The 21,592-nt window shown below is 43.7% G+C and overlaps 1 protein-coding gene across 1 annotated transcript in view; it reads right to left on the bottom strand.

Annotated features, from left to right (window-relative positions):
* Nucleotides 1-208: 208 nt before the first annotated feature.
* fybb (FYN binding protein b) overlaps nucleotides 209-21,592 on the bottom strand; it is a 33,947-nt gene continuing 12,563 nt past the window's right edge. Inside the window, exons 3-18 of the mRNA XM_056290998.1 lie at nucleotides 19,237-19,375; nucleotides 19,035-19,117; nucleotides 17,990-18,012; nucleotides 17,756-17,805; nucleotides 15,475-15,610; nucleotides 14,677-14,836; nucleotides 13,780-13,918; nucleotides 11,915-11,934; nucleotides 11,606-11,675; nucleotides 6,041-6,081; nucleotides 3,948-4,029; nucleotides 1,195-1,294; nucleotides 832-994; nucleotides 702-735; nucleotides 526-557; nucleotides 209-339 (exon numbers count right to left, since the gene is read on the bottom strand). Of these exons, the coding sequence (XP_056146973.1) occupies nucleotides 317-339; nucleotides 526-557; nucleotides 702-735; nucleotides 832-994; nucleotides 1,195-1,294; nucleotides 3,948-4,029; nucleotides 6,041-6,081; nucleotides 11,606-11,675; nucleotides 11,915-11,934; nucleotides 13,780-13,918; nucleotides 14,677-14,836; nucleotides 15,475-15,610; nucleotides 17,756-17,805; nucleotides 17,990-18,012; nucleotides 19,035-19,117; nucleotides 19,237-19,375 (1,295 nt within the window). The 3' untranslated portion in view covers nucleotides 209-316. The remainder of the gene's footprint in view (nucleotides 340-525; nucleotides 558-701; nucleotides 736-831; nucleotides 995-1,194; nucleotides 1,295-3,947; nucleotides 4,030-6,040; nucleotides 6,082-11,605; nucleotides 11,676-11,914; nucleotides 11,935-13,779; nucleotides 13,919-14,676; nucleotides 14,837-15,474; nucleotides 15,611-17,755; nucleotides 17,806-17,989; nucleotides 18,013-19,034; nucleotides 19,118-19,236; nucleotides 19,376-21,592) is intronic.

Here is a 21,592-nt window from a genome sequence, read left to right as displayed (position 1 = left end):
TTGAAATACTGCTGCTCCATCAAACAGTTTCACTTTCTTTCTGTATGTTTTATCCTTATGGCTGTTGCTATTGCAGTCATATCTCTGTTGCTATATTTCAAATGTTACAACAAAAAATATTTAACATGTTATTCTTATCAGTTTTGACATAGTTTTGAAACAATATATGAGGATTGTATTGTTCTTTGTGACTGCGATATATATATGCGATATATATATATATATATATATATATATATATATATATATATATATATATATATCACAGAAATTGCAAACTCAGTACCATACAGTTACAGCAGTGGTGCAGTGATTCTCAGTCGTTGTCGTAGATGCAATCTGCAAAGAAGTCATTACATTAATTTTAAACATCTGTTATTAAGTAAATTAATTTATATAAGCAAACTGTGTCTTCATTTAAGGTAGTAGTTTAGTCTCCTAAAAGTAGATGATTTCATAATATTATTTTTGGTCTGTTGCATGTGAATATCTGTCCAAGGAGTTTTTAATCATATGATAACATACCATCTCCAATGTCGTCATATATATCACCGTCTCTGAAATGGTAAATGGGAGAATAATTGATCAATAATTCACCAGAAAAACATTATTTACACCCCACAACTACCATCTATCCATTCATGCATACATGTATGTGTGTGTATCTGAGACTTTTCAACATGTTTGTGTGTCATACTCACTCCATGGCAACGTGACTGGCTAAAACATAACCAACTAGAAAAGATAATAGTGGACCGTTAGTTTTCATCATCTCAGACTTGCTCAAATTAAGAAAGGAAGATAGATGGATTAACACAAACAGATACTCACACTTGCCCTCTTCATTCCGACAGATGAACTTGTCATCCACAGCTTTAACGATGACGTCAAGTGTCTCCCCTGGTTTTATCGGCAAATCTTTGCCACTCCATTTCTTGTTGGTCAAAGTAGGAGAGACAGTCAACTGATACAACACCTGTATATCCCCATCATGCTGAAATAGAAACAGCAGCTGTGATTTTTAATTTTTGACAGCGAAAAGACAAACTAATGCTGTCCTGCTTACATTTATGAGTGAAGCGAAGTGAAGAGTCAGAAATGCACTAGTCCCGGTGCAAATTTTGAGAGAATTAAATGACTGGATATAAAAAAAGAAGAGTTATTAAACATGAACATATTATAAGAGAAACATACTTTGAATTTTTTCCTGAACTCCTTCTCCTCTTTCTTAAACTTTTTCTGTTTTTTCGGATCCATCTCCTCAGCCTTGGTCTGAGCTTTCAGGGTTGGAAGGCTGGAGAGAGAAATAATGGTAGAGTCCCTTTGATTTAGAGATTTTTTTCCGACAAGTAGAAGACTCTGCTTTTAACAACTTGACTCAAAAATTATAGCTCAGTAAAACGTAAACTTCAATACAAAAAAAAAAAGAAGAAAAAAAAAAGATTCTCTGACAGTGAGTGAAAACTCATTTGAGATAGAGTCCACATCACAGAAAGTTGAATCAGTTCATCTGGACACGTTAATTGAGAGAAATGTTTAATCACTCATCTAAGTGACCTCTTCAGGTATCCCCACCCTTTATAAACAATACAGTTGCATAACGACCGAAACCAACGATTGATTTCATATGCAAATTTCCGTGACCATTAAGTGGAGTTACAATGGGGTTACTTTTTTTTATAAATTTATTTCTGATTTTTCCCTTTTTCTCCCAGTTTAGTGGCCAATCGATCCCTATTTTAGTTCAAACACCCACCCTCGTACTGTATGCGTTCGCCAACTGCATCTCTCCGGTTGGCAGTCTCGAAGGAATCGCCTCGCCACTTTCGTGACAAGGCGAATCCAGGCCGAACCACTGGTTTTTCCGACACACACAGAGACGCATTCATGTGACGAACACAAGCCGACTCCGCCCCCCTCCCGAAGACAGCGTAACCAATTATTGCTGCTTCATCAAGTCCGGCCATAGTCGGATCTGACGAGACCGGGGCGCGAACCCCGGTCCCCAGTGGGCAACTGCATCGACACAAAGCCGATGCTTTGACCACTACACCATCGCAGACCCCACAATGGGGTTACTTTTCACAGAGGATTGGGGAATAGTTGCAATCACAGCATTGTGAAATGGCAGCTGTTGTCCTTCTCCTCTCTTCGATTGGCTGGTGCACTGATTGGGCTTCTTCCTGGCTTTGACAAATGCCCAGTTAGGATAACCACACTTCTCCCCTTCCCCGACCACTGTGTCAGAGGGGATGTTGTCAGCTCGGTGGTACAGTTACCTGATGACTCTTAGTTTGTGCTCCGATGGATGATAAGAGTCAAACCTTAAGTACTGATCAGTGAGTGTTGGTTTACAGTAAACATAACAGTCAAATGTCCGTCATCAACAATTGCAGTTTCTAGTCTAAGAAGGCTAACCTGTCATTTTTCACATCTTCCCTGGTGAACTTGATGTGGTTGGCCACAGAATTAAATGTGGTTGGTGAAATGTTTACTACTTTATTAATTCCTGTGGGGCAATTCTTTTTCTGCATTTAACCCATCCTAGCTGTGTAGCTAGGAGCAGTGAGCAGACGCCGTGCAGCACCCAGGGACCAACTCCAATTCGTCTTGCCATGCCTCGGTCAGGGGCACAAATACATACTAACTAACTAACTAACTAACTAACTAACTAACTAACTAACTAACTAACTAACTAACTAACTAACTAACCTCCTGCTTAAAACCCCAAAGGATCGTGAGGCACAGACAGGAGTATTAACCTTCACATGCATGTCTTTTTGATGGTGGGGGAAACAGGAGCACCTGGAGAAAACCCACCGCAGACACGGGGAGAACATGCAAACTCCACACAGAGGACTACCTGGGATGACCCCCAAGGTTGGATAACCCCGGGGTTCAAACCCAGGACCTTCTTGTTGTGAGGCAACAGCACTAACCACTGGGCCACCATGTGGTATGTCCTGAGATTTAATTTTATCCCAGGTGTCATTCACAAATCTGAACCACTGGCTAGGTGTTGTTCCTGGATTGCACATCGGAGCCCTCTTTTCCACTTTCTCCATATACAACTTGGCCACTACAGGTGAGACTGGGGAACCCATAGCACACCCTATAGTACTGCCCCCTGTATGTGAAGTACGTGGACTGAAGACACAGCTTCAGGAGCAGAAACACTTTGTCAGTGTTAAGGGTGGTCCTATTGCTGAGGGTGGGGTCATCTTGTAATTTCATACGGACTACCTCCACTGCTTCATCAACAGGAACACACGTGAGACCACACATCATGAGACCATTGTTTCATCCACATCCATAATGATGTCCCTCACCTTATCCACAAAATCCATATTGTTCTGAATGTGATGTTCATTACTGCTTACGAACGGGTTAAGGATAGATGCTAGAAACGTAGAGATGTTATAGGTCACTGAGTTAATCATACAAACAATAGAACATGAGGGCACATCCTGTTCATGTGTTTTAGGTAACCCATACAGACTAGGTGTATATTCCCCTGGGTATAATCTCTGGTATAACCTTTGTGGTTTAATAAAATACCTACATCTACCTTTGTCTACCGGAAGGATGATGCGTTTATAGCTATTCCCCAATTCTCTTTGAATCGTACACATGACCATTGTAACTCTAGTTAATGGTCACACCCATATTTGCATATGAAACTGGTCGTTGGTTTCAGTCATTATGCAACTGTATTTTTTAGGAGGGTGGGGATATCTGCAGTCAGTTGAGACTGAAGAGGTCACTTAGATAAGTGATGAAACGTTTCTCTCAATAAACGTGTCCAGATGAATTGATTCAACTTTATGTGATTTCCTTACCTGGATTATTGAGCATGCATACAGACACAGAACTGTTTACTTTTTGCAATAGTATTTCTTTATTTTTGTTGTTACTGTTGCATAGATTAGTTTCAATTTTCATGTTACCTGCTGACTGGAGGGGGAGGAGGAAAACCTTGCGAGTCAACATCATCATATATTTCCTCCTCAGTTACTGCTCCCGACTGATCTATGGCAACAAACACAGGAAGTAACATACTTTTAACACTTGTTTAGTTGAGCAAGTTAACCAAGAAGTTGTTGTTATTTACAATCATGTCATGGAGTAATAATATCAGGAGAACGAAAGGTGACTAACATTCACACCTGGGAATTACCACAGTCCTGTACTACTGGCCACTGGTTGAAGGTTCAGCATTCTACACTTCAGCGATAACTTTTAAATGAATAAAGCTTCCTGGTTTGCCAATTATCTGGGTTTTTAAATGTTGATTTTGGAATTTAGAGTAATTTTAAATGTTGACAGGAAAAAAAAGCGAAAGATCCAGGAACAAAGGACTGCTAGAATAAGTATTAGGGATGCACGATAATGGATTTTTGCAGATATCCATATGTCAATATTGTCCAACTCATTTTGATCAGTTGCCACTGCTGATATCAATATATGCATATATTTTTCCACCTAATTGCAGAGAACATCACGTCTCTCCTGTAGTAACTCAGTATCAATCAGTACCAGTATATACGGCTGGTTTATTTTGTTTTCTATGCGCGGCTACGCGACCTTCTAACAGGTGAAAACTACATAGAATGGTGTAAAACATGAATACAACCTATTTAAAAATGATTAAAACAAATATCTCGTTGTACCAGAGGCAATGCAACGTAGCAAAGCAACCTTGTCAGTTTGTTTCATTGCACATAAAAAGAAATCAGTCAAATCAATGTGTATCCATGATCCTGTAGTTAAAAAGATCTAATTAATCAATTCAGTTCCAGCTAAAGCGATTGCCACTTAACTTGCCAATTTTCCAAAGTAGCCTACTTGAAATCTCAGAAAACGCGGCTGGCACAAAACCAAACGCAACACAAATGCAGTTGGTGTAGCAGGTTAAAAAAAAACAAAAAACAAAATGCTCCACTCTTCCATAGACGCTGATCCCATGGGTTTAAATGTTTATTTGGGAAGGGACAATGTACATTATCAACATTCAAAATAAATGTAAATGTACCACGTTAGCTAATAGGCTAGTGCTCCGGTGCTTGAGCACCCACCGAAAAGGTTGAGCACCCATGGGGAAGGCCGATCAAAAAATAAATGAATCAGGGCGTACAGGTAGCGTAGCGGTCTAAGCAGGGATTCGAACCGGCGATCCCCATGTTACAGCCGGCTTGGTCGGGCGTACCTACAGACACAATTGTCCCTGTCTGCGGCTGGAAAGTCGGATGTGGGTATGTGTCCTGGTCCCTGCACTAGCGCCTCCTCTGGTCGGTCAGCGCACCTGCTCGGGGGGTAGGGGGAACTGGGGGGAATAGCGAATCCTCTCACACACTACATCTCCCTGGTGAAACTCCTCACTATCAGGTGAAAAGAAGCGGCTGGCGACTCCACATGTATCGGAGGAGGCATGTGGTAGTCTGCAGCCCTTCCCGGATTGGCGGAAGGGGTGGAGCAGCGACCGGTACAGCTTGGAGAGCAGGGTGATTGGCCAGGTATAATTGGGGAGAAAAGGGGTGGGGTGAATTAATTAATAAATAAACAAGACTGCTGGTATGATGTAGCCTGTTATAATTTGCAGCAGAGCGGTGTCGCATTTCGTTGCGGTTTGTGTCTATGTCCGACAGACGACAGCACCCTAGTAAGCCTACATCATGGTAATTACTAAAGCAAGCGCAATAAAAGTGATTTTATTACACTCATCACCTTGGTGGTATTCACTTAACTTGGTCATCCGTGGGCAAAAATATAAATTGACGCCTATGTGCCTCACCTACATGAAGCACCGAGTCTGCCTGGTCAACAGTTCGCGTTGCATGTGCATAATTAGAGCATCAACTTATCAGCTTGTCATATTGGCATTTTGGGTCAATGCTGATATTTCATTTTAAAGACTTTATCTGCCGATACCGATGATGTGCCATATCATTGTGCATCCCTAATAAGTATGGATTTTTTTTATGAAATTCCACTCAAACTCCCACTCAAAACATTGTATCAGTGTCATTAAAGTCATTGATACCTGAATTGCCCTCTGCCGTGAACTGGATGGGTGGAGGCACTCTGTCATGAAAACAGTGTAAAGACTAAATCATTACGTGCCACTTTAGACAATACAATCTGCTAAACATAAACCATTGGCAGATTTTTCAATTCAGGGTTACCAACATCATTTCACCATCATATATTCATTGACAATGAAGTCATATTCTAACCTGCAACCTGCATATGCACTGCAACATTTTATCAAATGGTGCCCACAACAACATGATTCAACCCAAGCAGTCTCCCACAGGTGCATATGCAATCATAGTATGTGCAGTTTAGGTGGGTTCAGGGTGTTTACTGAACTCCCTAGCTGACAAAACAATCCATGTGGGGATTTTTTTTAAACAAAAAAATTAATAACATTTTAATGCCTTGTTCTAAAATAAAAGAAACACAAAGGTAAGCTGACATGGTGTGACTGTGATTCCTTTCATACAACAAACTTATGGGTGATTACATTTGCGGTGCAGTGATATTGCAGTAGCCTGCTTGACACAGGCACTCTCACTATCCATTCAGCTTTTTTAGTTATTTGAAAAGTTTCCTCTCATTGTAGTATTTATTGATCTTCGCTTTATTAATGTATTTCATGTGTGCAGTATTAGATAGGAAGGCACTGGTGAAAATTGGAATTAAAGTCAGTAGGAGCAAGACGGAATATGTATGAATGAATGAGAGGGAGGACAGTGGAATTGTTAGGATGCAAGGAGTAGAGGTGATGAAGGTGTATAAGTTTAAACACGGGGTCAACTGTTCAAAGTAATGGGGAGTGCAGAAGAGAGGTGAGGAAGAGAGTGCAGGCAGGGTGGAGTTGGTGGAGAAGAGTGTTAGTGATTTGTGACAGAAGGGTACCAGCAAGAGTTAAAGAGAAGGTTTACAAAATGGTTGTGAGGCCAGCTTTTTTATATGGTTTGGAGACAGTGGCACTGAAGAAAAGAGAGGAGGCAGACCTGGAGGAGGCAGAGTTGAAGATGCTAAGATTTTCATCCGGAGTGAAGAAGAAGGACAGGATTAAGAATTAGTATATTAGCGGGACAGCTCAGGTTTGACGGTTTGGAGACAAAGCAAGAGTGGCAAGATTGAGATGGCTTGGATATGTGTAGGAGAGAGATGCTGGGTATATTGGCAGAAGGATGATGAATATGGAGCTACCAGGGAAGAAGAAAAGAGGAAGTCCAAAGAGGAGGTTTATGGATGTGGTGAGAGAGGACATGCAGGTGGCTGGCGTGACAGAGGAGAATGCAGAGGACAGGAAGAGATGGAGACGGATGATCTGTAGTGGTGACCCCTAACGGGAGCAGCCGAGAGTAGTACTAGTTGTAGTATTAGATAGGAAATTGTTAATTTTGTGAGTACAGCCCCTCTCCAGGAATTTGGTACCAGAGCCCATGCTATGTGTAGAGGTGAACCCAACTATATCTAGTTGGTACCGCTCTACCTCTCGCACCAGCTCAGGGTCCTCCCCTGCCAGAGAGGTGACATTCCACATCCCAAGGACCGGTCTGCGATGCTGGAAGTCGGCACGATCCAGTCCCCACCTTTGTCTGCTGCCCAGCCTGCATTGCACCCTACCCCAATGCTCATCCCCGCAGGTGGTGGCTCCATGGGGTGGTGGCTCCATGTTGCTTTTTCAGGCTGGGCCTGACTGGGTCCCATGGGCCAAGGCCTGGCCAACAGATGCTCTCTGGCAAGCTCCCTTCCCAGATCTGGTTGCAGGAGGAGTCTGGCTCTAGGAGGGAAGCCGGTGAGAGAAGCCGTCAGGCTGAAGAAGGAGGCCTTTCAGGCTTGGTTGGCCCAGGGGTTAAGCAGCAGACAGGTACTGGGAGGCCAGAAGGGCTGCACATTCGGCGGTCATGGATGCAAAAACTCAGGTGTGGGAGGAGTTCGGCAAGGTTATGGAGGAGGACTTTCAGTTGGCCTCAAAGAAGTTGTGGCAAACCATTCGGCGAGGAAAGGGAAGCAGATCTTGACTCAGGCTAGGTTCAGCCGGGGAAGGGAACTGCTGACCTGGACTGGGGATGTTGTCGGGCAGTGGAAAGAACACTTTGAGGAGCTCCAGAACCCAGCTAACACATCCTCAGAGGAGGAGGTAGAGTTTGAAGACTCCGGGGAAGCCCCACCCATATCCCTGGCAGAGGTTTCTGAGGTAGTTAAGAAGCTTCTCGGTGGCAGGGTGCCGGGTGTGGATGAGATTCGCCCTGAGATTCTTAAGGCTCTGGACATTGTTGGGCTCTCTTGGCTGACACGCCTCTTCAGTGTTACGTAGAGGTCGGGGACAGTACCTGTGGAGTGGCAGACTGGGCTGGTAGTTCCCATATTTAAAAAAGGGGACCAGAGGGTGTGCTCAGGGTATCACACTGCTCAGCCTCTCTGAGAAAGTCTACTTTAGGGTGCTGGAAAGGAGGTTCCGACCGATTGTCGAACCTTGGGTTCCAGGAGGAAAAGTACGGATTCCATCCTGGCCATGGAACAACGGACCAACTCTTTACCCTTGCAGAAGTGCTGAGAGAGGTATGGGAGTTTGACCAGTCGGTTTACATGTGTTTTGTAGACTTGGAGAAGGCTTACGACCATGTACCCCGGGGCACTCTCTGGGGGGTACTGTTGGAGTATAGGGCAGTTGCTACAAGCCATCCGGTCCTTGTATAACCAAAGTGAAAGCTGTGTCTGCATTCTCGGCACGAAGTCAAACGCGTCTTTGGTGGGTGTCGGACTCCGCCAAGGTTGTCCCTTGTGTCCAATTCTGTTTGTGATATTCATGGACAGGATCTCAAGGCGCATCTCTACTCTTCACAGATGATGTGGTTTTGTTGACTTCATCAGAACGCGACCTCCGGCAAGCACTGGGGGAGTTTGCAGCTGAGTGTGTGAAATGACTGGGATGAGAGTCAGCACCTCCGAGTCTGAGGCCATGGTTCTCTACCGGAAAATGGTGGATTGCTCCCTCTGGGTTGAGGATGAGTTGTTGCCTCAAGTGAAGGAGTTCTAGTATCTTGGGTTTTTGTTCACGAGTGAGGGTAGGATGGAGCGGGAGATAGACACGCAGATTGGTGCAGCGTCAGCAGTAATGTGGATGCTGTACCGGACCGTTATGGCGAAGAGGGAGCTGAGCTGGAAGGCAAAGTTCTCAATTTACCAGTCAATCTTAATTTCAACCCTCACCTATGGGCATGAGCTTTGGGTAGTAATCGAAAGGGTGAGATCGCGGATACAAGTGGCTGAAATGAGTTTCCTCCATAGGGTACCTGGGCTCAGCCTTAGAGATAGGATGAGGAGCGCGGACATCCGGAGGGAATTCATAGTTGAGCCGCTGCTCCTTCTTGTTGAAAGGAGCCAGTTGAGGTGGTTTGGGCATCTGATTAGGGTGCCTCCAGGGCACCTTCCTTTCGAGGTTTTCTGGGTATATCTAACTGGAGGAGACCCCAGGGTAGATCCAGAACTCGCTGGAGGGACTACATGTCCAATCTGGCATCAGGAGGAGCTGGAGGGCGTTGCTGTGAAGAAGGATGTCTGGAGTGCCATACTTAGCTTACTGCCACTGCGACCCAACCCCGGAGAAGCGGCTGATGATGAGATGAGATGAGTTTGTTATTTTTTTTTCCATATAAATAAAGCCTCTACTGTACAAAGCCCTTTTCCTTGCATATCAGTTGTTGCTTCTCAGTCAGGTATGTCCTTAACCGACATAAACAGCTGAACTGCCTCTACTGAGGCAGTAGATTCTGTCAGTGTTTGCAAGATCTTCAAGACAGTGTTTATATTTGCTGTGAATCTGAGGTTCTAGCATTAACAGCGTTGTCATTGGAGGCAAAAAGGAGCCACTGGTGGTAGGCACAGTGTGTACTCTTTTAGAGGAAATTTCTACACCCCTTGATTTTCTGATTAAGGCAGCAGTCACATCTCTAAAGATAAGCGAATTACTTTTCATTGGTAGTTAGCTGGCTGGTTATCAGTAACATTAGAATTGAATGACAATGCATTTGCTAGATTTCAGCCTGTTACTGGTCAGACAGTGATTAATATTCCCATTAAGACTCTTAAAGATTACTCCAGAAAAGGGTGAAGCTACCCATAAATGCTAATGTCGAGCCAGTTTTTTTTTTTAAAAATTTTTTTTAGTAAAAGCTGAGGTCTGGAGAGGTGGAGGTATACACTTGGGAGAAGAGGAATGAAAGTCAGTAGGAGCAAGACTGAATACCTATGTGTGAATGAGAGAGAGGACAGTGGAATGGTGAACATGCAAGGAGTAGAGGTGATGAAGGCAAATGAGTTTAAATACTTGGGGTCAACTGTCCAAAGTAATGTAACGGGGAGTGCAGAAGAGAGGTGAAGAAGAGATTGCAGGCAAGGTGGAGTGGGTGGAGAAGAGTGTCAGGAGGGATTTGTGACAGAAGGGTACCAACAAGAGTTAAAGGGAAGATTCACAAGATGGTTGTAAGACCAGCTATGCTACATGGTTTGGAGACAGTGGCACTGACGAAAAGACAGGAGGTGGAGCTGGAGGTGGCAGAGTTGAAGATGCTAAGATTTGCGTTGGGAGTGACGAAGAAGGACGGAATTAGGAACAATTATATTAGAGGGGCTGCTCAGGTTGGACAGTTTGGGGACAAAGCAAGAGAGGCAAGATTGAGATGGCTTGGACATGTGTGGAGTAGTAGTAGTAGTAATAGAAGCTGAGGTCAAGGAAAATAGCATTGGGTTGAGGGGACATGAACCCTTGATCACATTGAAGGGCAACTTCATCAACTTCAACTTCATTCCCAAAATATTGCTTTATCTCAGGAGTCATTAGGGTTAAAAGGTTATAATCAGTGACAGTATGTCTAATCAGTCTTACTACTGAGCATATTTTACTCTTTTGTGCTGATAAGAGCTTTCCTCCACTCAAACAACTGCAGAAGTTGATGGAGTGTTAGGAGACTTGAGGTCTGCAGGACCAGACATGCTTTAGGATGTAAGTAAAAACATTCACTTCTTCATCGCTTTCAGTTTTCCATTCATTCCTCTGCCATTTTCTCCACTGCTGTGTCTCACATTAATCTATATAAATAAAATTACATGTCCACTTGATCAGCCTATTTTCTGTCTAATGTCACCTAGCATACACGTCAGTACCTGTACAGTACAGGTACTCATGGCATGACTTATATTACACCCCACATCATCATCCCTCATCATCCTTTCTAGGTCAAAAGTTTTACGTTGCTTCATCCATCCATCCATATCCATCCATCCATCCATCCATCCATCCATCCATCCATCCATCCATCCATCCATCCATCCATCCATCCATCCATAATTCATGTTATCCACTCTCACCTGATTCACATCTCTATAATCAAAAGCTTCCTACTGTACTGCCAGATGCTTAAAATAAAACTTTTCTAAACTTTCTCATCTATTGTCCGGGTGCTGCTGTGGCTCTGATCTTTGAAATACCCATCACTGTTAATTGTGACAATATGATCAAGGAGTTAAAAGGTTTTTCTACTGTTACACTGTTTCCTGTATGCCTGTTCGTTTACCCAACTATTCTCACCTGATATCTAGGCTGGGATCAACATCATCATAAATTTCTCCATCTTCCTCTGGTGGTGGGGGTAGCACCACTAAAGAATGCAAGTACAGTCTTTCATAAGTACATACATAAAATAATATGTTAACACAGTTATACTGTCAATAAAAGATTTTGAGGGGGGGTTACTTCAACATTTAGCCGAGTACAAAGCAATTGTTTAAATTGTATTTACGGGCAAGAAAGATTCATACAAAGGAACTGTATGAATGTAAAATAAACATCGTCTGTTGAAAAAGTTAAACAGACATCTTCTTTGGATTTGAATCATACCTCCGTGTCCGTTGAACTCACTGCAGAGAAAAGAAATTGTAATATTAGGATTTATAAGAGTAGCCTTTCCATTTTTCACAATTGGCCATAGCCTATATGTAATCTTATAAAAAAAAAATGAAACAGGCTTTATTCCCAATATACATAATAATAACATGAACATAAGCCTTTTTTTAAACCAGGAACTCATATGATAAATACATTTTGTAAGATAGAATCTGTAATGGTGTGCGACAGCAGCATCTAAAGTATTTGGTGATGATTGCAAAACATTGTTTGTTGTTTAGTAGAACCACCAGGTGGAGCTCCCTCTCCACGGTGCAGCTCAACATCAACAACTCTCTCACGACACCTTCCCTCTCACCACCAATGCTCTCCATAGGGGATATATCAAGTCGTGTTATCAAGCATGCTCATCCAGTTAAAGAAATCACAGGAAGGTGAATCCATTCATCTGGACACGTTTATTGACAGAAACGTTTCATCACTCATCTAAGTGACCTCAGTCTAAACTGACTGCAGGTATTCCCACCCTTATAAACAATACAGTGCCTAACGACTGAAACGGTTTCATATGCAGCTAGGCATGACCATTAACTAGAGTTTCGATGGCCATGGGTACTATTCACAGAGGATTGGGGAAAAGTTGCAATCACACACTGTCAGATGGCGACAGATGTAAACCCCAAGGATCAGGTCCCTCAGCGCAAACAGAGCAATATAGTGTGCACTGTTAAGTGCCAGGCGGGTTGCCATGACTTGTACATTGGGGAAACTTAACAGATGCTGGCCAAGAAAATGGCACACCACAGGAGAGCTAACATGTCAGACCAGGACTCTGCAGTCTACACCCATCTACAGGCCAGTGGCCACTCTTTCAAGGATGAGGATGTGCACATCCTTGATAGGGAAGAACACTGGTTTGAACGAGGCCAGCTATGTGAAGAGGGAACGACCATCCCTGAACCAGAGAAGGTTGAGTCACTTTATCTGGATACAATATTTATTGACAGATACGTTTCATCACTCAAAAGTTTTACATTGCTTCATCCATCCATCATCCATCCATCCATGATTCATGTCATCCGCTCTCAAATCTCACCGCTCGGAGCGATGTTGAGTGATGAAAGGTATCTGTCAGTAAACGTTGTATCCAGATGCACTGGTTCAACCTTCTTTGATTTTCTTACCTGGATTATTGAGCATTAGTCAAGATGACTATCCCTGAACCGGGAGCCGGGGGGGGGGGGGGGCTAAGAGTACATCTGTCGCCATCTTATAATGCTGTGATTGCAAACATTCCCAAATCCTCTGTGAAAAGTACACATGGCCATTGAAACGCTACTTAATGGTCACGGTAATTTGCATATGAAACTGATTATTGGTTATGCAACTATTGTTTATGGGGGGGGGGGCTGCAGTCAGTTTAGACTGAAGAGGTCACTTAGATGATTGATGAAAAGTTTCTGTCAATAAACGTGTCCAGATGAACTGATTCAACTTTCTGTGGATATGTTAAGTCGTCACTTTCTTGCACAGGACAAATGCTGCAAATGCAGCATCACTTGTGAACCCCGTTTGGTTTTAACATATTGCCATCCTAGGAGAGTGTATCCAGTATTTATATGAAGGCAAGAGTGGTCACAAGCTTGTATGATTTCCAGCGTATGTCCTCCCTCTGTCTGCCATTGTTCTCACTCAACCCAGGCACGCATGCCAGACGTCAGACCAAAACAAAAGCATAAACAAAGTGCAGTAACCAGGGGGGCTCATTTGCATAAAGGCCGCTGTTTGACACCATGACTGAGTCCATCAGACTCCCTGCTGTCAATCGTTTATTTTTACATTTACTTTGCCTATTATACCTGTTGTTACTTTCATCAGTGACGAAGTATATGTCATCGTAAACCTCAGGGTCATAGTCTTGATGGAGGGTGACAGAGCCTCTCCGATCTTTCCAACTGTCCAGGTCGATTTCCACCGAAGAGTTCTTTACATAACCAACTGTAACACATGAGATTTACACACGCACACACACACACACACACACACACACACACACACACACACACACACACACACACACACACACACACACACACACACACACTAAGCAAAGAAAGATCTAAATGAAAGTAGAAATGAAATCAATGAATGATATGGAAAATGAAATGAAATAGAAATTATTTAGTATTAATATATGAATTAAATTAAATAGAAACGCACTCCTCCTCTGCTAACCAGCACGGTGAAAGCTTTCTATGGCAAGTCTTCAGATAGTCATGATAAAAAAAAAGGGGGTTCAGACCACGAAGTCTCCAGAGGGGTTGGGGTTAGAGCCTGGCTTATTGTTGATTTTTGTATTAAAATTAGTTGGTGTTCCTTGTTAGCCACTCAGCCAGACAACACAAACCACACAAGGTGGATCAGAAAGGAAGTAAAAATGATGGGAAGACAGGAGAGACAGACGGGAGAAACTGTTTTAAAGAGAGAATGATGACGAAAGAGGAGGAGATGGATATGATGAGATAGTAAAACACGTTAATTAGTTGCTGTAAAAAAATCCTTAGTGAAAAATCAACAAATCAAAAAAAAAAGAGTCCTATATCCTAATTTTGACAAGAAGAATGCAAAATGTATGGTTTGGGGGTAGAAAAAAAGGAAGAGCATTTTAAAAAAAAGACAAAAGATAATAAGTCAAGAAAATAGAAGTGAGGCCAAAATAACAAAGGAAGTGAAGAGAGACACATGTAGAAACTCACAGTATCCGCCCTGTGTCCTCCCCAGCCATTTCCCCTCCGGGTTACCCTGGACACGGAGGATGTCCACCCACTCCCCCTGCTTCAGGTTTAGGTCTGTCTTGTTGCCTCGGCTGTCTGCTCGAGCCTTCCCTTTGTGGATCACCTCCAGAGGACCAACCAGCTAACACACACACACACACACACACACACACACACACACACACACACACACACACACACACACACACACACACACACACACACACACACACACACACACCATTAAGAAAAACAGTTTTGGGGCATCTGGGTAGTGTAGTGGTCTATTGTGTTGCATACCAACACGGGGATCACTGGTTCGAATCCCCGTGTTACCTCCAGATTGGTTGGGCATCCCTACGGACACAATTGGCCGTGCCTGTGGGCTGGAAGCCGGATGTGGGTATGTGTCCTGGTTGCTGCACTAGTGCCTCCTCTGGTCGCTCGGGGTGTCTGTTCGTGGAGAAGGAGGAACTGGGGGAAATAGCGTGATCCTCCGACGCGCTACGTCCCCCTGGTGAAACTCCTCACTGTCAGGGGAAAAGAAGCGGCTGGCGACTCCACATGTATCGGAGGAGGCAAGTGGTAGTCTGCAGCCCTCCCCGGATCGGCAGAGGGGATGGAGCAGTGACCGGGGTGAATAGTAAGAGTAGGGTAATTGGCCAGATAGAATTGGAGAGATTAAGGAGGAAAAATCTCCCCCCCCCCCAAAGAAAAAAAAGAAAAACAGTTTTATGTGATGTTAAGGCCGTAACGAGTTGTCTCAGTTCAGTCACTCACTTTGAATTTTTTCCTCGCTTCTTGTTCTCTCTTTTCTCTCTCCTTCTTTTCCTTCTTTTCAGCCTCCAGTCGTTTTTTCTCTTCCTTCTGTTCGCACTCTCTCTTCTTTAGTTCCTTTAGTTCAGCTGCTTCCTCCCTTTTCGTTGAGAGAGTTTGGGAGAATGATAGATTGACAAGCAAGAAACAAACACCTCGGTAGGTGGAGCTACCAGTCCCTTAAAACCATGTTGAAAATATTACCCTCACTTTTTAATCACGCTGACAGTTGGATGGGTTAGCTTATATACACAATTGTTGGTGTGATTTGGTTAATGGGGAAGACAAAGAGGCTATCCGCACACAGAAAAACACAGCTCTCGAAACATTTTACAGTAATTGGGAGTTTTGTTTTTCCAGTGTGTGTATCTTTATTATGATTTTTATTTTATTTTATTTTTTATCCTGCACCGGTGCCCTCACCGGGCTGGACGTGCACACCAATACAGAGATTCCCCGGGTTATGAACGCCGGACTTACAAACGCCCGTACTTATGAGCCGACCTCTGTAAAGCCTCAACTACTTCTACTCAGGGCCGGATTAAATGGATAGATTACACTAGGCAGAGCATTTTTCTTGGGCCCTCCATCCCCCCTCCACCCCCCCCACCCCCCAAACAAGCACATTTTGATACTTTGTAAACAAATAATATTACTTTTAAATGTCACATGGTTATTATGGTTAATTAGTTAGGTATATATCTTTGTTTATTATTATCTATTTATAGTTTAAAATATTTTATGTTAAATATTTTTGAATTTAGACCAAAAGTTGATGTTTTTATCCGTCTGTCTGGGCACCCCTGTGGCAATTAGACCCTAGGCAGCTGCCTAGTTTGCCTATGCCTAGACCCGGCCCTGCTACTACTACTACTACTACTACTACTACTACTACTACTACTACTACTACTACTTTCGGCTGTTCCCGTCAGGGGTCGCCACAGCGGATCATCCGTTTCCATTTCTCCCTGTCACACAATGGTTCATACTAACGAACGGATGGACTACTTTGCACGATGCTCAAAACACTGCGCGTTTTAGGCGGTTCGTCGTCCTGAGGGAGAACAACGCCACGCCGATCATTGCCATTTTAAGTCAGAGCGTGTAAACATTGCGTGTGTTGTGTCTTGACTTAAATTTTTCATGTGTGTACCCTCGTAATCATAGTTTCAAAACGTAAATCTGATGCAAGTGATGGTGATGCAGCGAAGACAAGGAAAACGATCACGACTGAAATGAAAGTGGAAATAATAAAGCGTTCAGAGAGAGGTGAAATGCTTTTGTCGTTTTCTCACCAGGTGAGGCGGGGAGGTGAGCCCTGAGCGGGCTGTCGTTTCCGGCGTCAAACGGCCAGCCTCCGGGGACAGTGGCAGGTGGGGAGTTTGAAATGTAAGACATTTTTCTTTTCGTGTTTTTTATATCTATACACACATTCTTTCTCGATTATAAATACTGTACTGTAGTTATATTTATTATTATTACTGCATTATTATGTTTATGATGTTTTAGGTAAAATATATAATATATACTAAGATAAACTTTTGACTAATTGATGCTAGATGTGAACTCCATGTAACTGTTCTGACTTACATACAAATTCGTCATAAGAACAGACTCAAAACGGAACTCGTTCGTAACCTGGGGACTACCTGTACCTTCTTGTTCATTTTTGATTTGGTTTACTGCGAAGCTGAAAAGGTTTTTGTTGGGACACGACAGGTCTATACCCCACTAATGTGTTATTTGCTGGTTTTCTGCGCTTCTGTGTGAATCCATTTAGGGTAAAGAACAAAAAAGAGATAATTCTTGCACTGAAGCAGAACAACAGCCAGGGGGTGGTGTCGGTAAATTCAGGGGTACTGCTGTGTGCAGCTGGTTAGAAAATGGTAGAACTGTTTCTGCTTGGTGTAGAAATAAATCTCCAGCTTTTATTTTGTCTTAGGTAAACACCTATCATCTAAGTGTAAATGAAGAATAACAAGTGAAATGTTCCTAACACTTTCTGCTTTGGAGTCATAGACTAGTTGTAGACTAGGATCTGGGAGTCAGACATCCAGTCTCTCCGCCAATGGAGAAGCTGAACAGCAACATGGAACAGCTCAATATTATGAAGCCATGGGAAAATGATTTAAGGCATGGGAAAAGGTTTACAGAGGTACAGGAGGAGTGGTGCTAGGTTATCAGGAGGAGTAAGGTCGGTCCTACAGGGTTGTTGGTATAAGTGGAACGGACTCGTTTGTCTTACCATCGTTCATCAAGATCTTCATACATCATGCCGTCACTGTCATCCTCTTGCTAGGCCAGTGAGGATATAAATAAAAATCAGAAAGTCCCGCATTAAGGGTCTGCCATGACAGACAGAAGATTTAGACTGGAAAATGATAAATACCTTGTAAAGTAATGCAGGTTTTGAGTATATGAGTAATATGTGAGTAAATGTCTTATTTGTGCACTTGGATGTGGGTGTGTAAAATCTCACCTTTGCCCTCTGACTCGGGTGACCTGGAGGATAAGCACATGAAATCAATCTCACAACATGGCTCTTATGTTTTTCAGGGAGGCCTGTCTGGTTGTTTGGACATAGCTTGCTATAAATCTGCAGACTGTCTGCTGCATAAAGCCTTTCAGCAGATATAGCATTTAAAACATATTCACATTAATTCTATATGGTCAGAAACAAAAATATATGGCAGTGGGTTTGCTTGAACTTAAAAAAAAATAAAAAATTCAAATAACCACCTAAAACCCAATTTTTTTCTTTTCTTTTGGTACTAAAGACCAGAACAGACAGTTGCGGTTGACTCGGCCATAACATGGTAACAACGAGTTATGATTTGTACACGTGCCGTCTAATGATGGTTGTGCAGTGAACTGTCTCTCGTCCTCTTTTTTAAATTATTTATTTTTATTTTTATTTTTGGATTTTTTCTCCGTTTTTCTCCCCAATTGTATCTGACCAATTACCCCACTCTTCCGAGACGTCCCGGTCGCTGCTCCACCCCTTCTGCCGATCCAGGGAGGGCTGCAGACTACCACATGTCCCCTCCGATACATGTGGAGTCGCCAGCCGCTTCGTTTCACCTGACAGTGAGGAGTTTCTCCAGGGGGACGTAGCGCGTGGGAGGATCACGCTATTCCCCCCAGTTCCCCCTCCCCCCCGAACAGTCGCCTTGACTGACCAGAGCAGGGGGTGGAGCAGCTACCAGGACACACATCCGGCTTCCCATCCGCAGACACGGCCAGTTGCGTCTGTAGGGACGCCCGACCAAGCCGGAGGTAACACGGGGATTTGAACCGGCGATTCCCGTGTTGTTAGGCAACGGGGGATTCGAACCGGCGATCCCCATGAGGGTAGGCAACAGAATAGTACGCTACACTACCCAGACGCCCGTTGTCCTCTTTAAAAGGAAAAGTAAAAAGGCTTTTGGGATGATGGCGAAAAGACACTGACAGCCAGTTATTATCCTGTATAACCACACAATTCAACAACATTGTGTTTTAGTGAAGGATATGTGCTGGATTACCTGTGGAGGGTGGCGGTGGTGGTGGCGGAGAGCTGTTGATCAAACCAACGTCATCATAATTTTCATCCTCATCCGGTTGTATTCTGAAAGACACGTGCATGTTTATGCGTATACCGAAAGGCAGCGCTCTTCCATTTACAAACTAACAGGTTAGATGTGTAAGATTAAATCAAACGTTACCCTCCACACGTGTGTCACTTACATGGTCGCTGGGTGTCGTGGGGGCAGAGATGGAGCTGGGGGAGTGGAAAACATGGGATGGCCCATGTGGCTGTTCTGCTCACTGGGATGAGGGTCAATGGGAAGTGGGAAGACAGGTTTCTTCTTTAACGTGTCAGGACCTTGAAAACAATAAAGGGGTGAAAATATGTTGAGGAAAATGAAGCTGCCTGCACCAATGCCTTAGCATTTGTGTCTTAGTGCATTTAGTTTGAGGTGTGTGTGTGTGTATGTGTGTGTGTAATCTTCTGTTTAAATGTCATAAATAATATAGAAGAACGTCTGAAGCAAAGTGAGACCGTGGTATTTAGTAGGCAGTGAAGAATTGTGGTTTTCTCATATATAGTGTACAAACCAAAAGAGACGTCATCTCCTATGCAGGGGCGCAACGACGGGGTGTGTGTGCAGAGTGTGCAATGCACACAGGCACCGCATCAGCGGGGGCGCCAAAAGACCATTCGCAAAAAAAAAAAAATTATATATATATGTATATATATATAATTAAAAATATAACATGTAACTATATATTTTAATCCCAAATTCTCATCTAAGTAATAACATTTATAAATAATAAACTTTTAAAAAACAAATAGGCCTATAACCAGAAATGGTTTACTGTACACTGTACTTTTGGCACCCCCACTGATGCGGCCTCTGTGTGCATTGCACCCTCTGCACCCCCCCCCTCGTTGCGCCCCTGCTCCTATGCACTAGTAGGGAGCCATGAGCTAAGACTAAATGAGCAAAATGTACAAAGCAATGTTGCTCCCGCCCCCTTTATTTTCTGATAGTACTCTTTTTTTTCCCTCTTTTTTTCTCCCCAATTGTATTTGATCAATTACCCCACTCTTCCTAGCTGTCCCGGTCGCTGCTCCACCCTCTCCGCTGATCCGGTGAGGACTGCAGATTACCACGTGCCTCCTCCGATACATATGAGTCGCCAGCTGCTTCTTTTCACCTGACAGTGAAGAGTTTCACCAGGGGGACGTAGCGCATGGGAAGATCACGCTATTTCCCCCAGTACAGGCGCCCCGACCGAACAGAAGAGGCGCTAGTGCAGCGACCAGGACACATAACCATATCCAGCTTCCCACCTACAGACATGGCCAATTGTGTCTGTAGGGACACCCGACCAAGCCAGAGGTAACACGGGGATTCAAACTGGTGAGCCCCGTGTTGGTAGGTAACGGAACAGACCGCTACGCCTCTCATAGTACTATTCTATCCATCCATTATCCAAGCCGCTAATCCTGATTAGGGTTGCGGGATGCTGGAGCCTATCCCAGCAGTCATTGGGCGGCAGGCGGGGAGACACCCTGGACAGGCCGCCAGGCCATCACAGGGCCGACACATTCACACCTAGGGACAATTTAGTACAGCCGATTCACCTGACCTACATGTCTTTGGACTGTGGGAGGAAACCGTAGCACCCGGAGGAAACCCACGCAGATGTGGGGAGAACATGTAAACTCTACACAGAGGACGACCCGCAGGGTTTGAGCCCAGGACCTTCTTACTGTGAGGCGAGAGCGCTAAGCACTGTGCCACCGCTCCACCCGTAGTACTATTTTAAAAGAAAAATACAAATCATTAGTCATCTGCCTAGATGCGGGGGATCCAGATTAGTTGTGTCTCTGAGAACAGATCAGATGTGTTTCTAAAAACAGCCTTTCACTTGAACGTCCCCATTTTTAGTGGAAGTGACTTTCCCATGTGTTGCAGTTCAGCTATTCAGAGACAGATGACAGGCTGGGGGGGGGGGGGGGGAACTGGAATTGAAACTTGGCCAGCCAACAGAGGAACTGCTCATGCCGCTGTGACAACATTACATCTGATTAGAATGACAACAGAACATACAGAGCCAGGCCTCTCAGAAGCAAAGCATGCAAGTCCAGATTTTCAGAATGCCAATTTGCATACGTGGACATTTCCATGTGCAGTGGCTGGGAGTTTCGGTGCTCATGCACATGTACATTTGTGAGTCTTCTCAAACACGAATCACACAACAGAATCACACAACAGAGACATGATTCGGTGGGTCCGTCGCCAGCAAAGCTTAATTATCATATCGTATGGAAACCAGGAGATGAGGCTAGGCGGGAGAAACTCATAAACACAATAAAATAGTTTCCTTTTTGAAGATATTAATTAAAACCACATACTGAACTTCTAGAGAACCGGGGGACGAATGTAAATATTTCTTTTGTATTTTTGTGCATTTTTTCCGCATTGTCATTCTGTGTTTACACATCTGCACAGTTATTATATTATTAAATGCAAACAATTATGCCAATAATAAATAACTTTGCATCCCTAACAAGGAGAAGCGTATCAGATCA

The sequence above is a fragment of the Lampris incognitus genome, chromosome 12 (genome assembly GCF_029633865.1).
Source record: "Lampris incognitus isolate fLamInc1 chromosome 12, fLamInc1.hap2, whole genome shotgun sequence".
Classification (NCBI taxonomy): Eukaryota; Metazoa; Chordata; class Actinopteri; order Lampriformes; family Lampridae; genus Lampris; species Lampris incognitus.
Note: the sequence above shows the minus strand (reverse complement) of the source record. Positions and strands in the feature narration are given on the sequence as shown.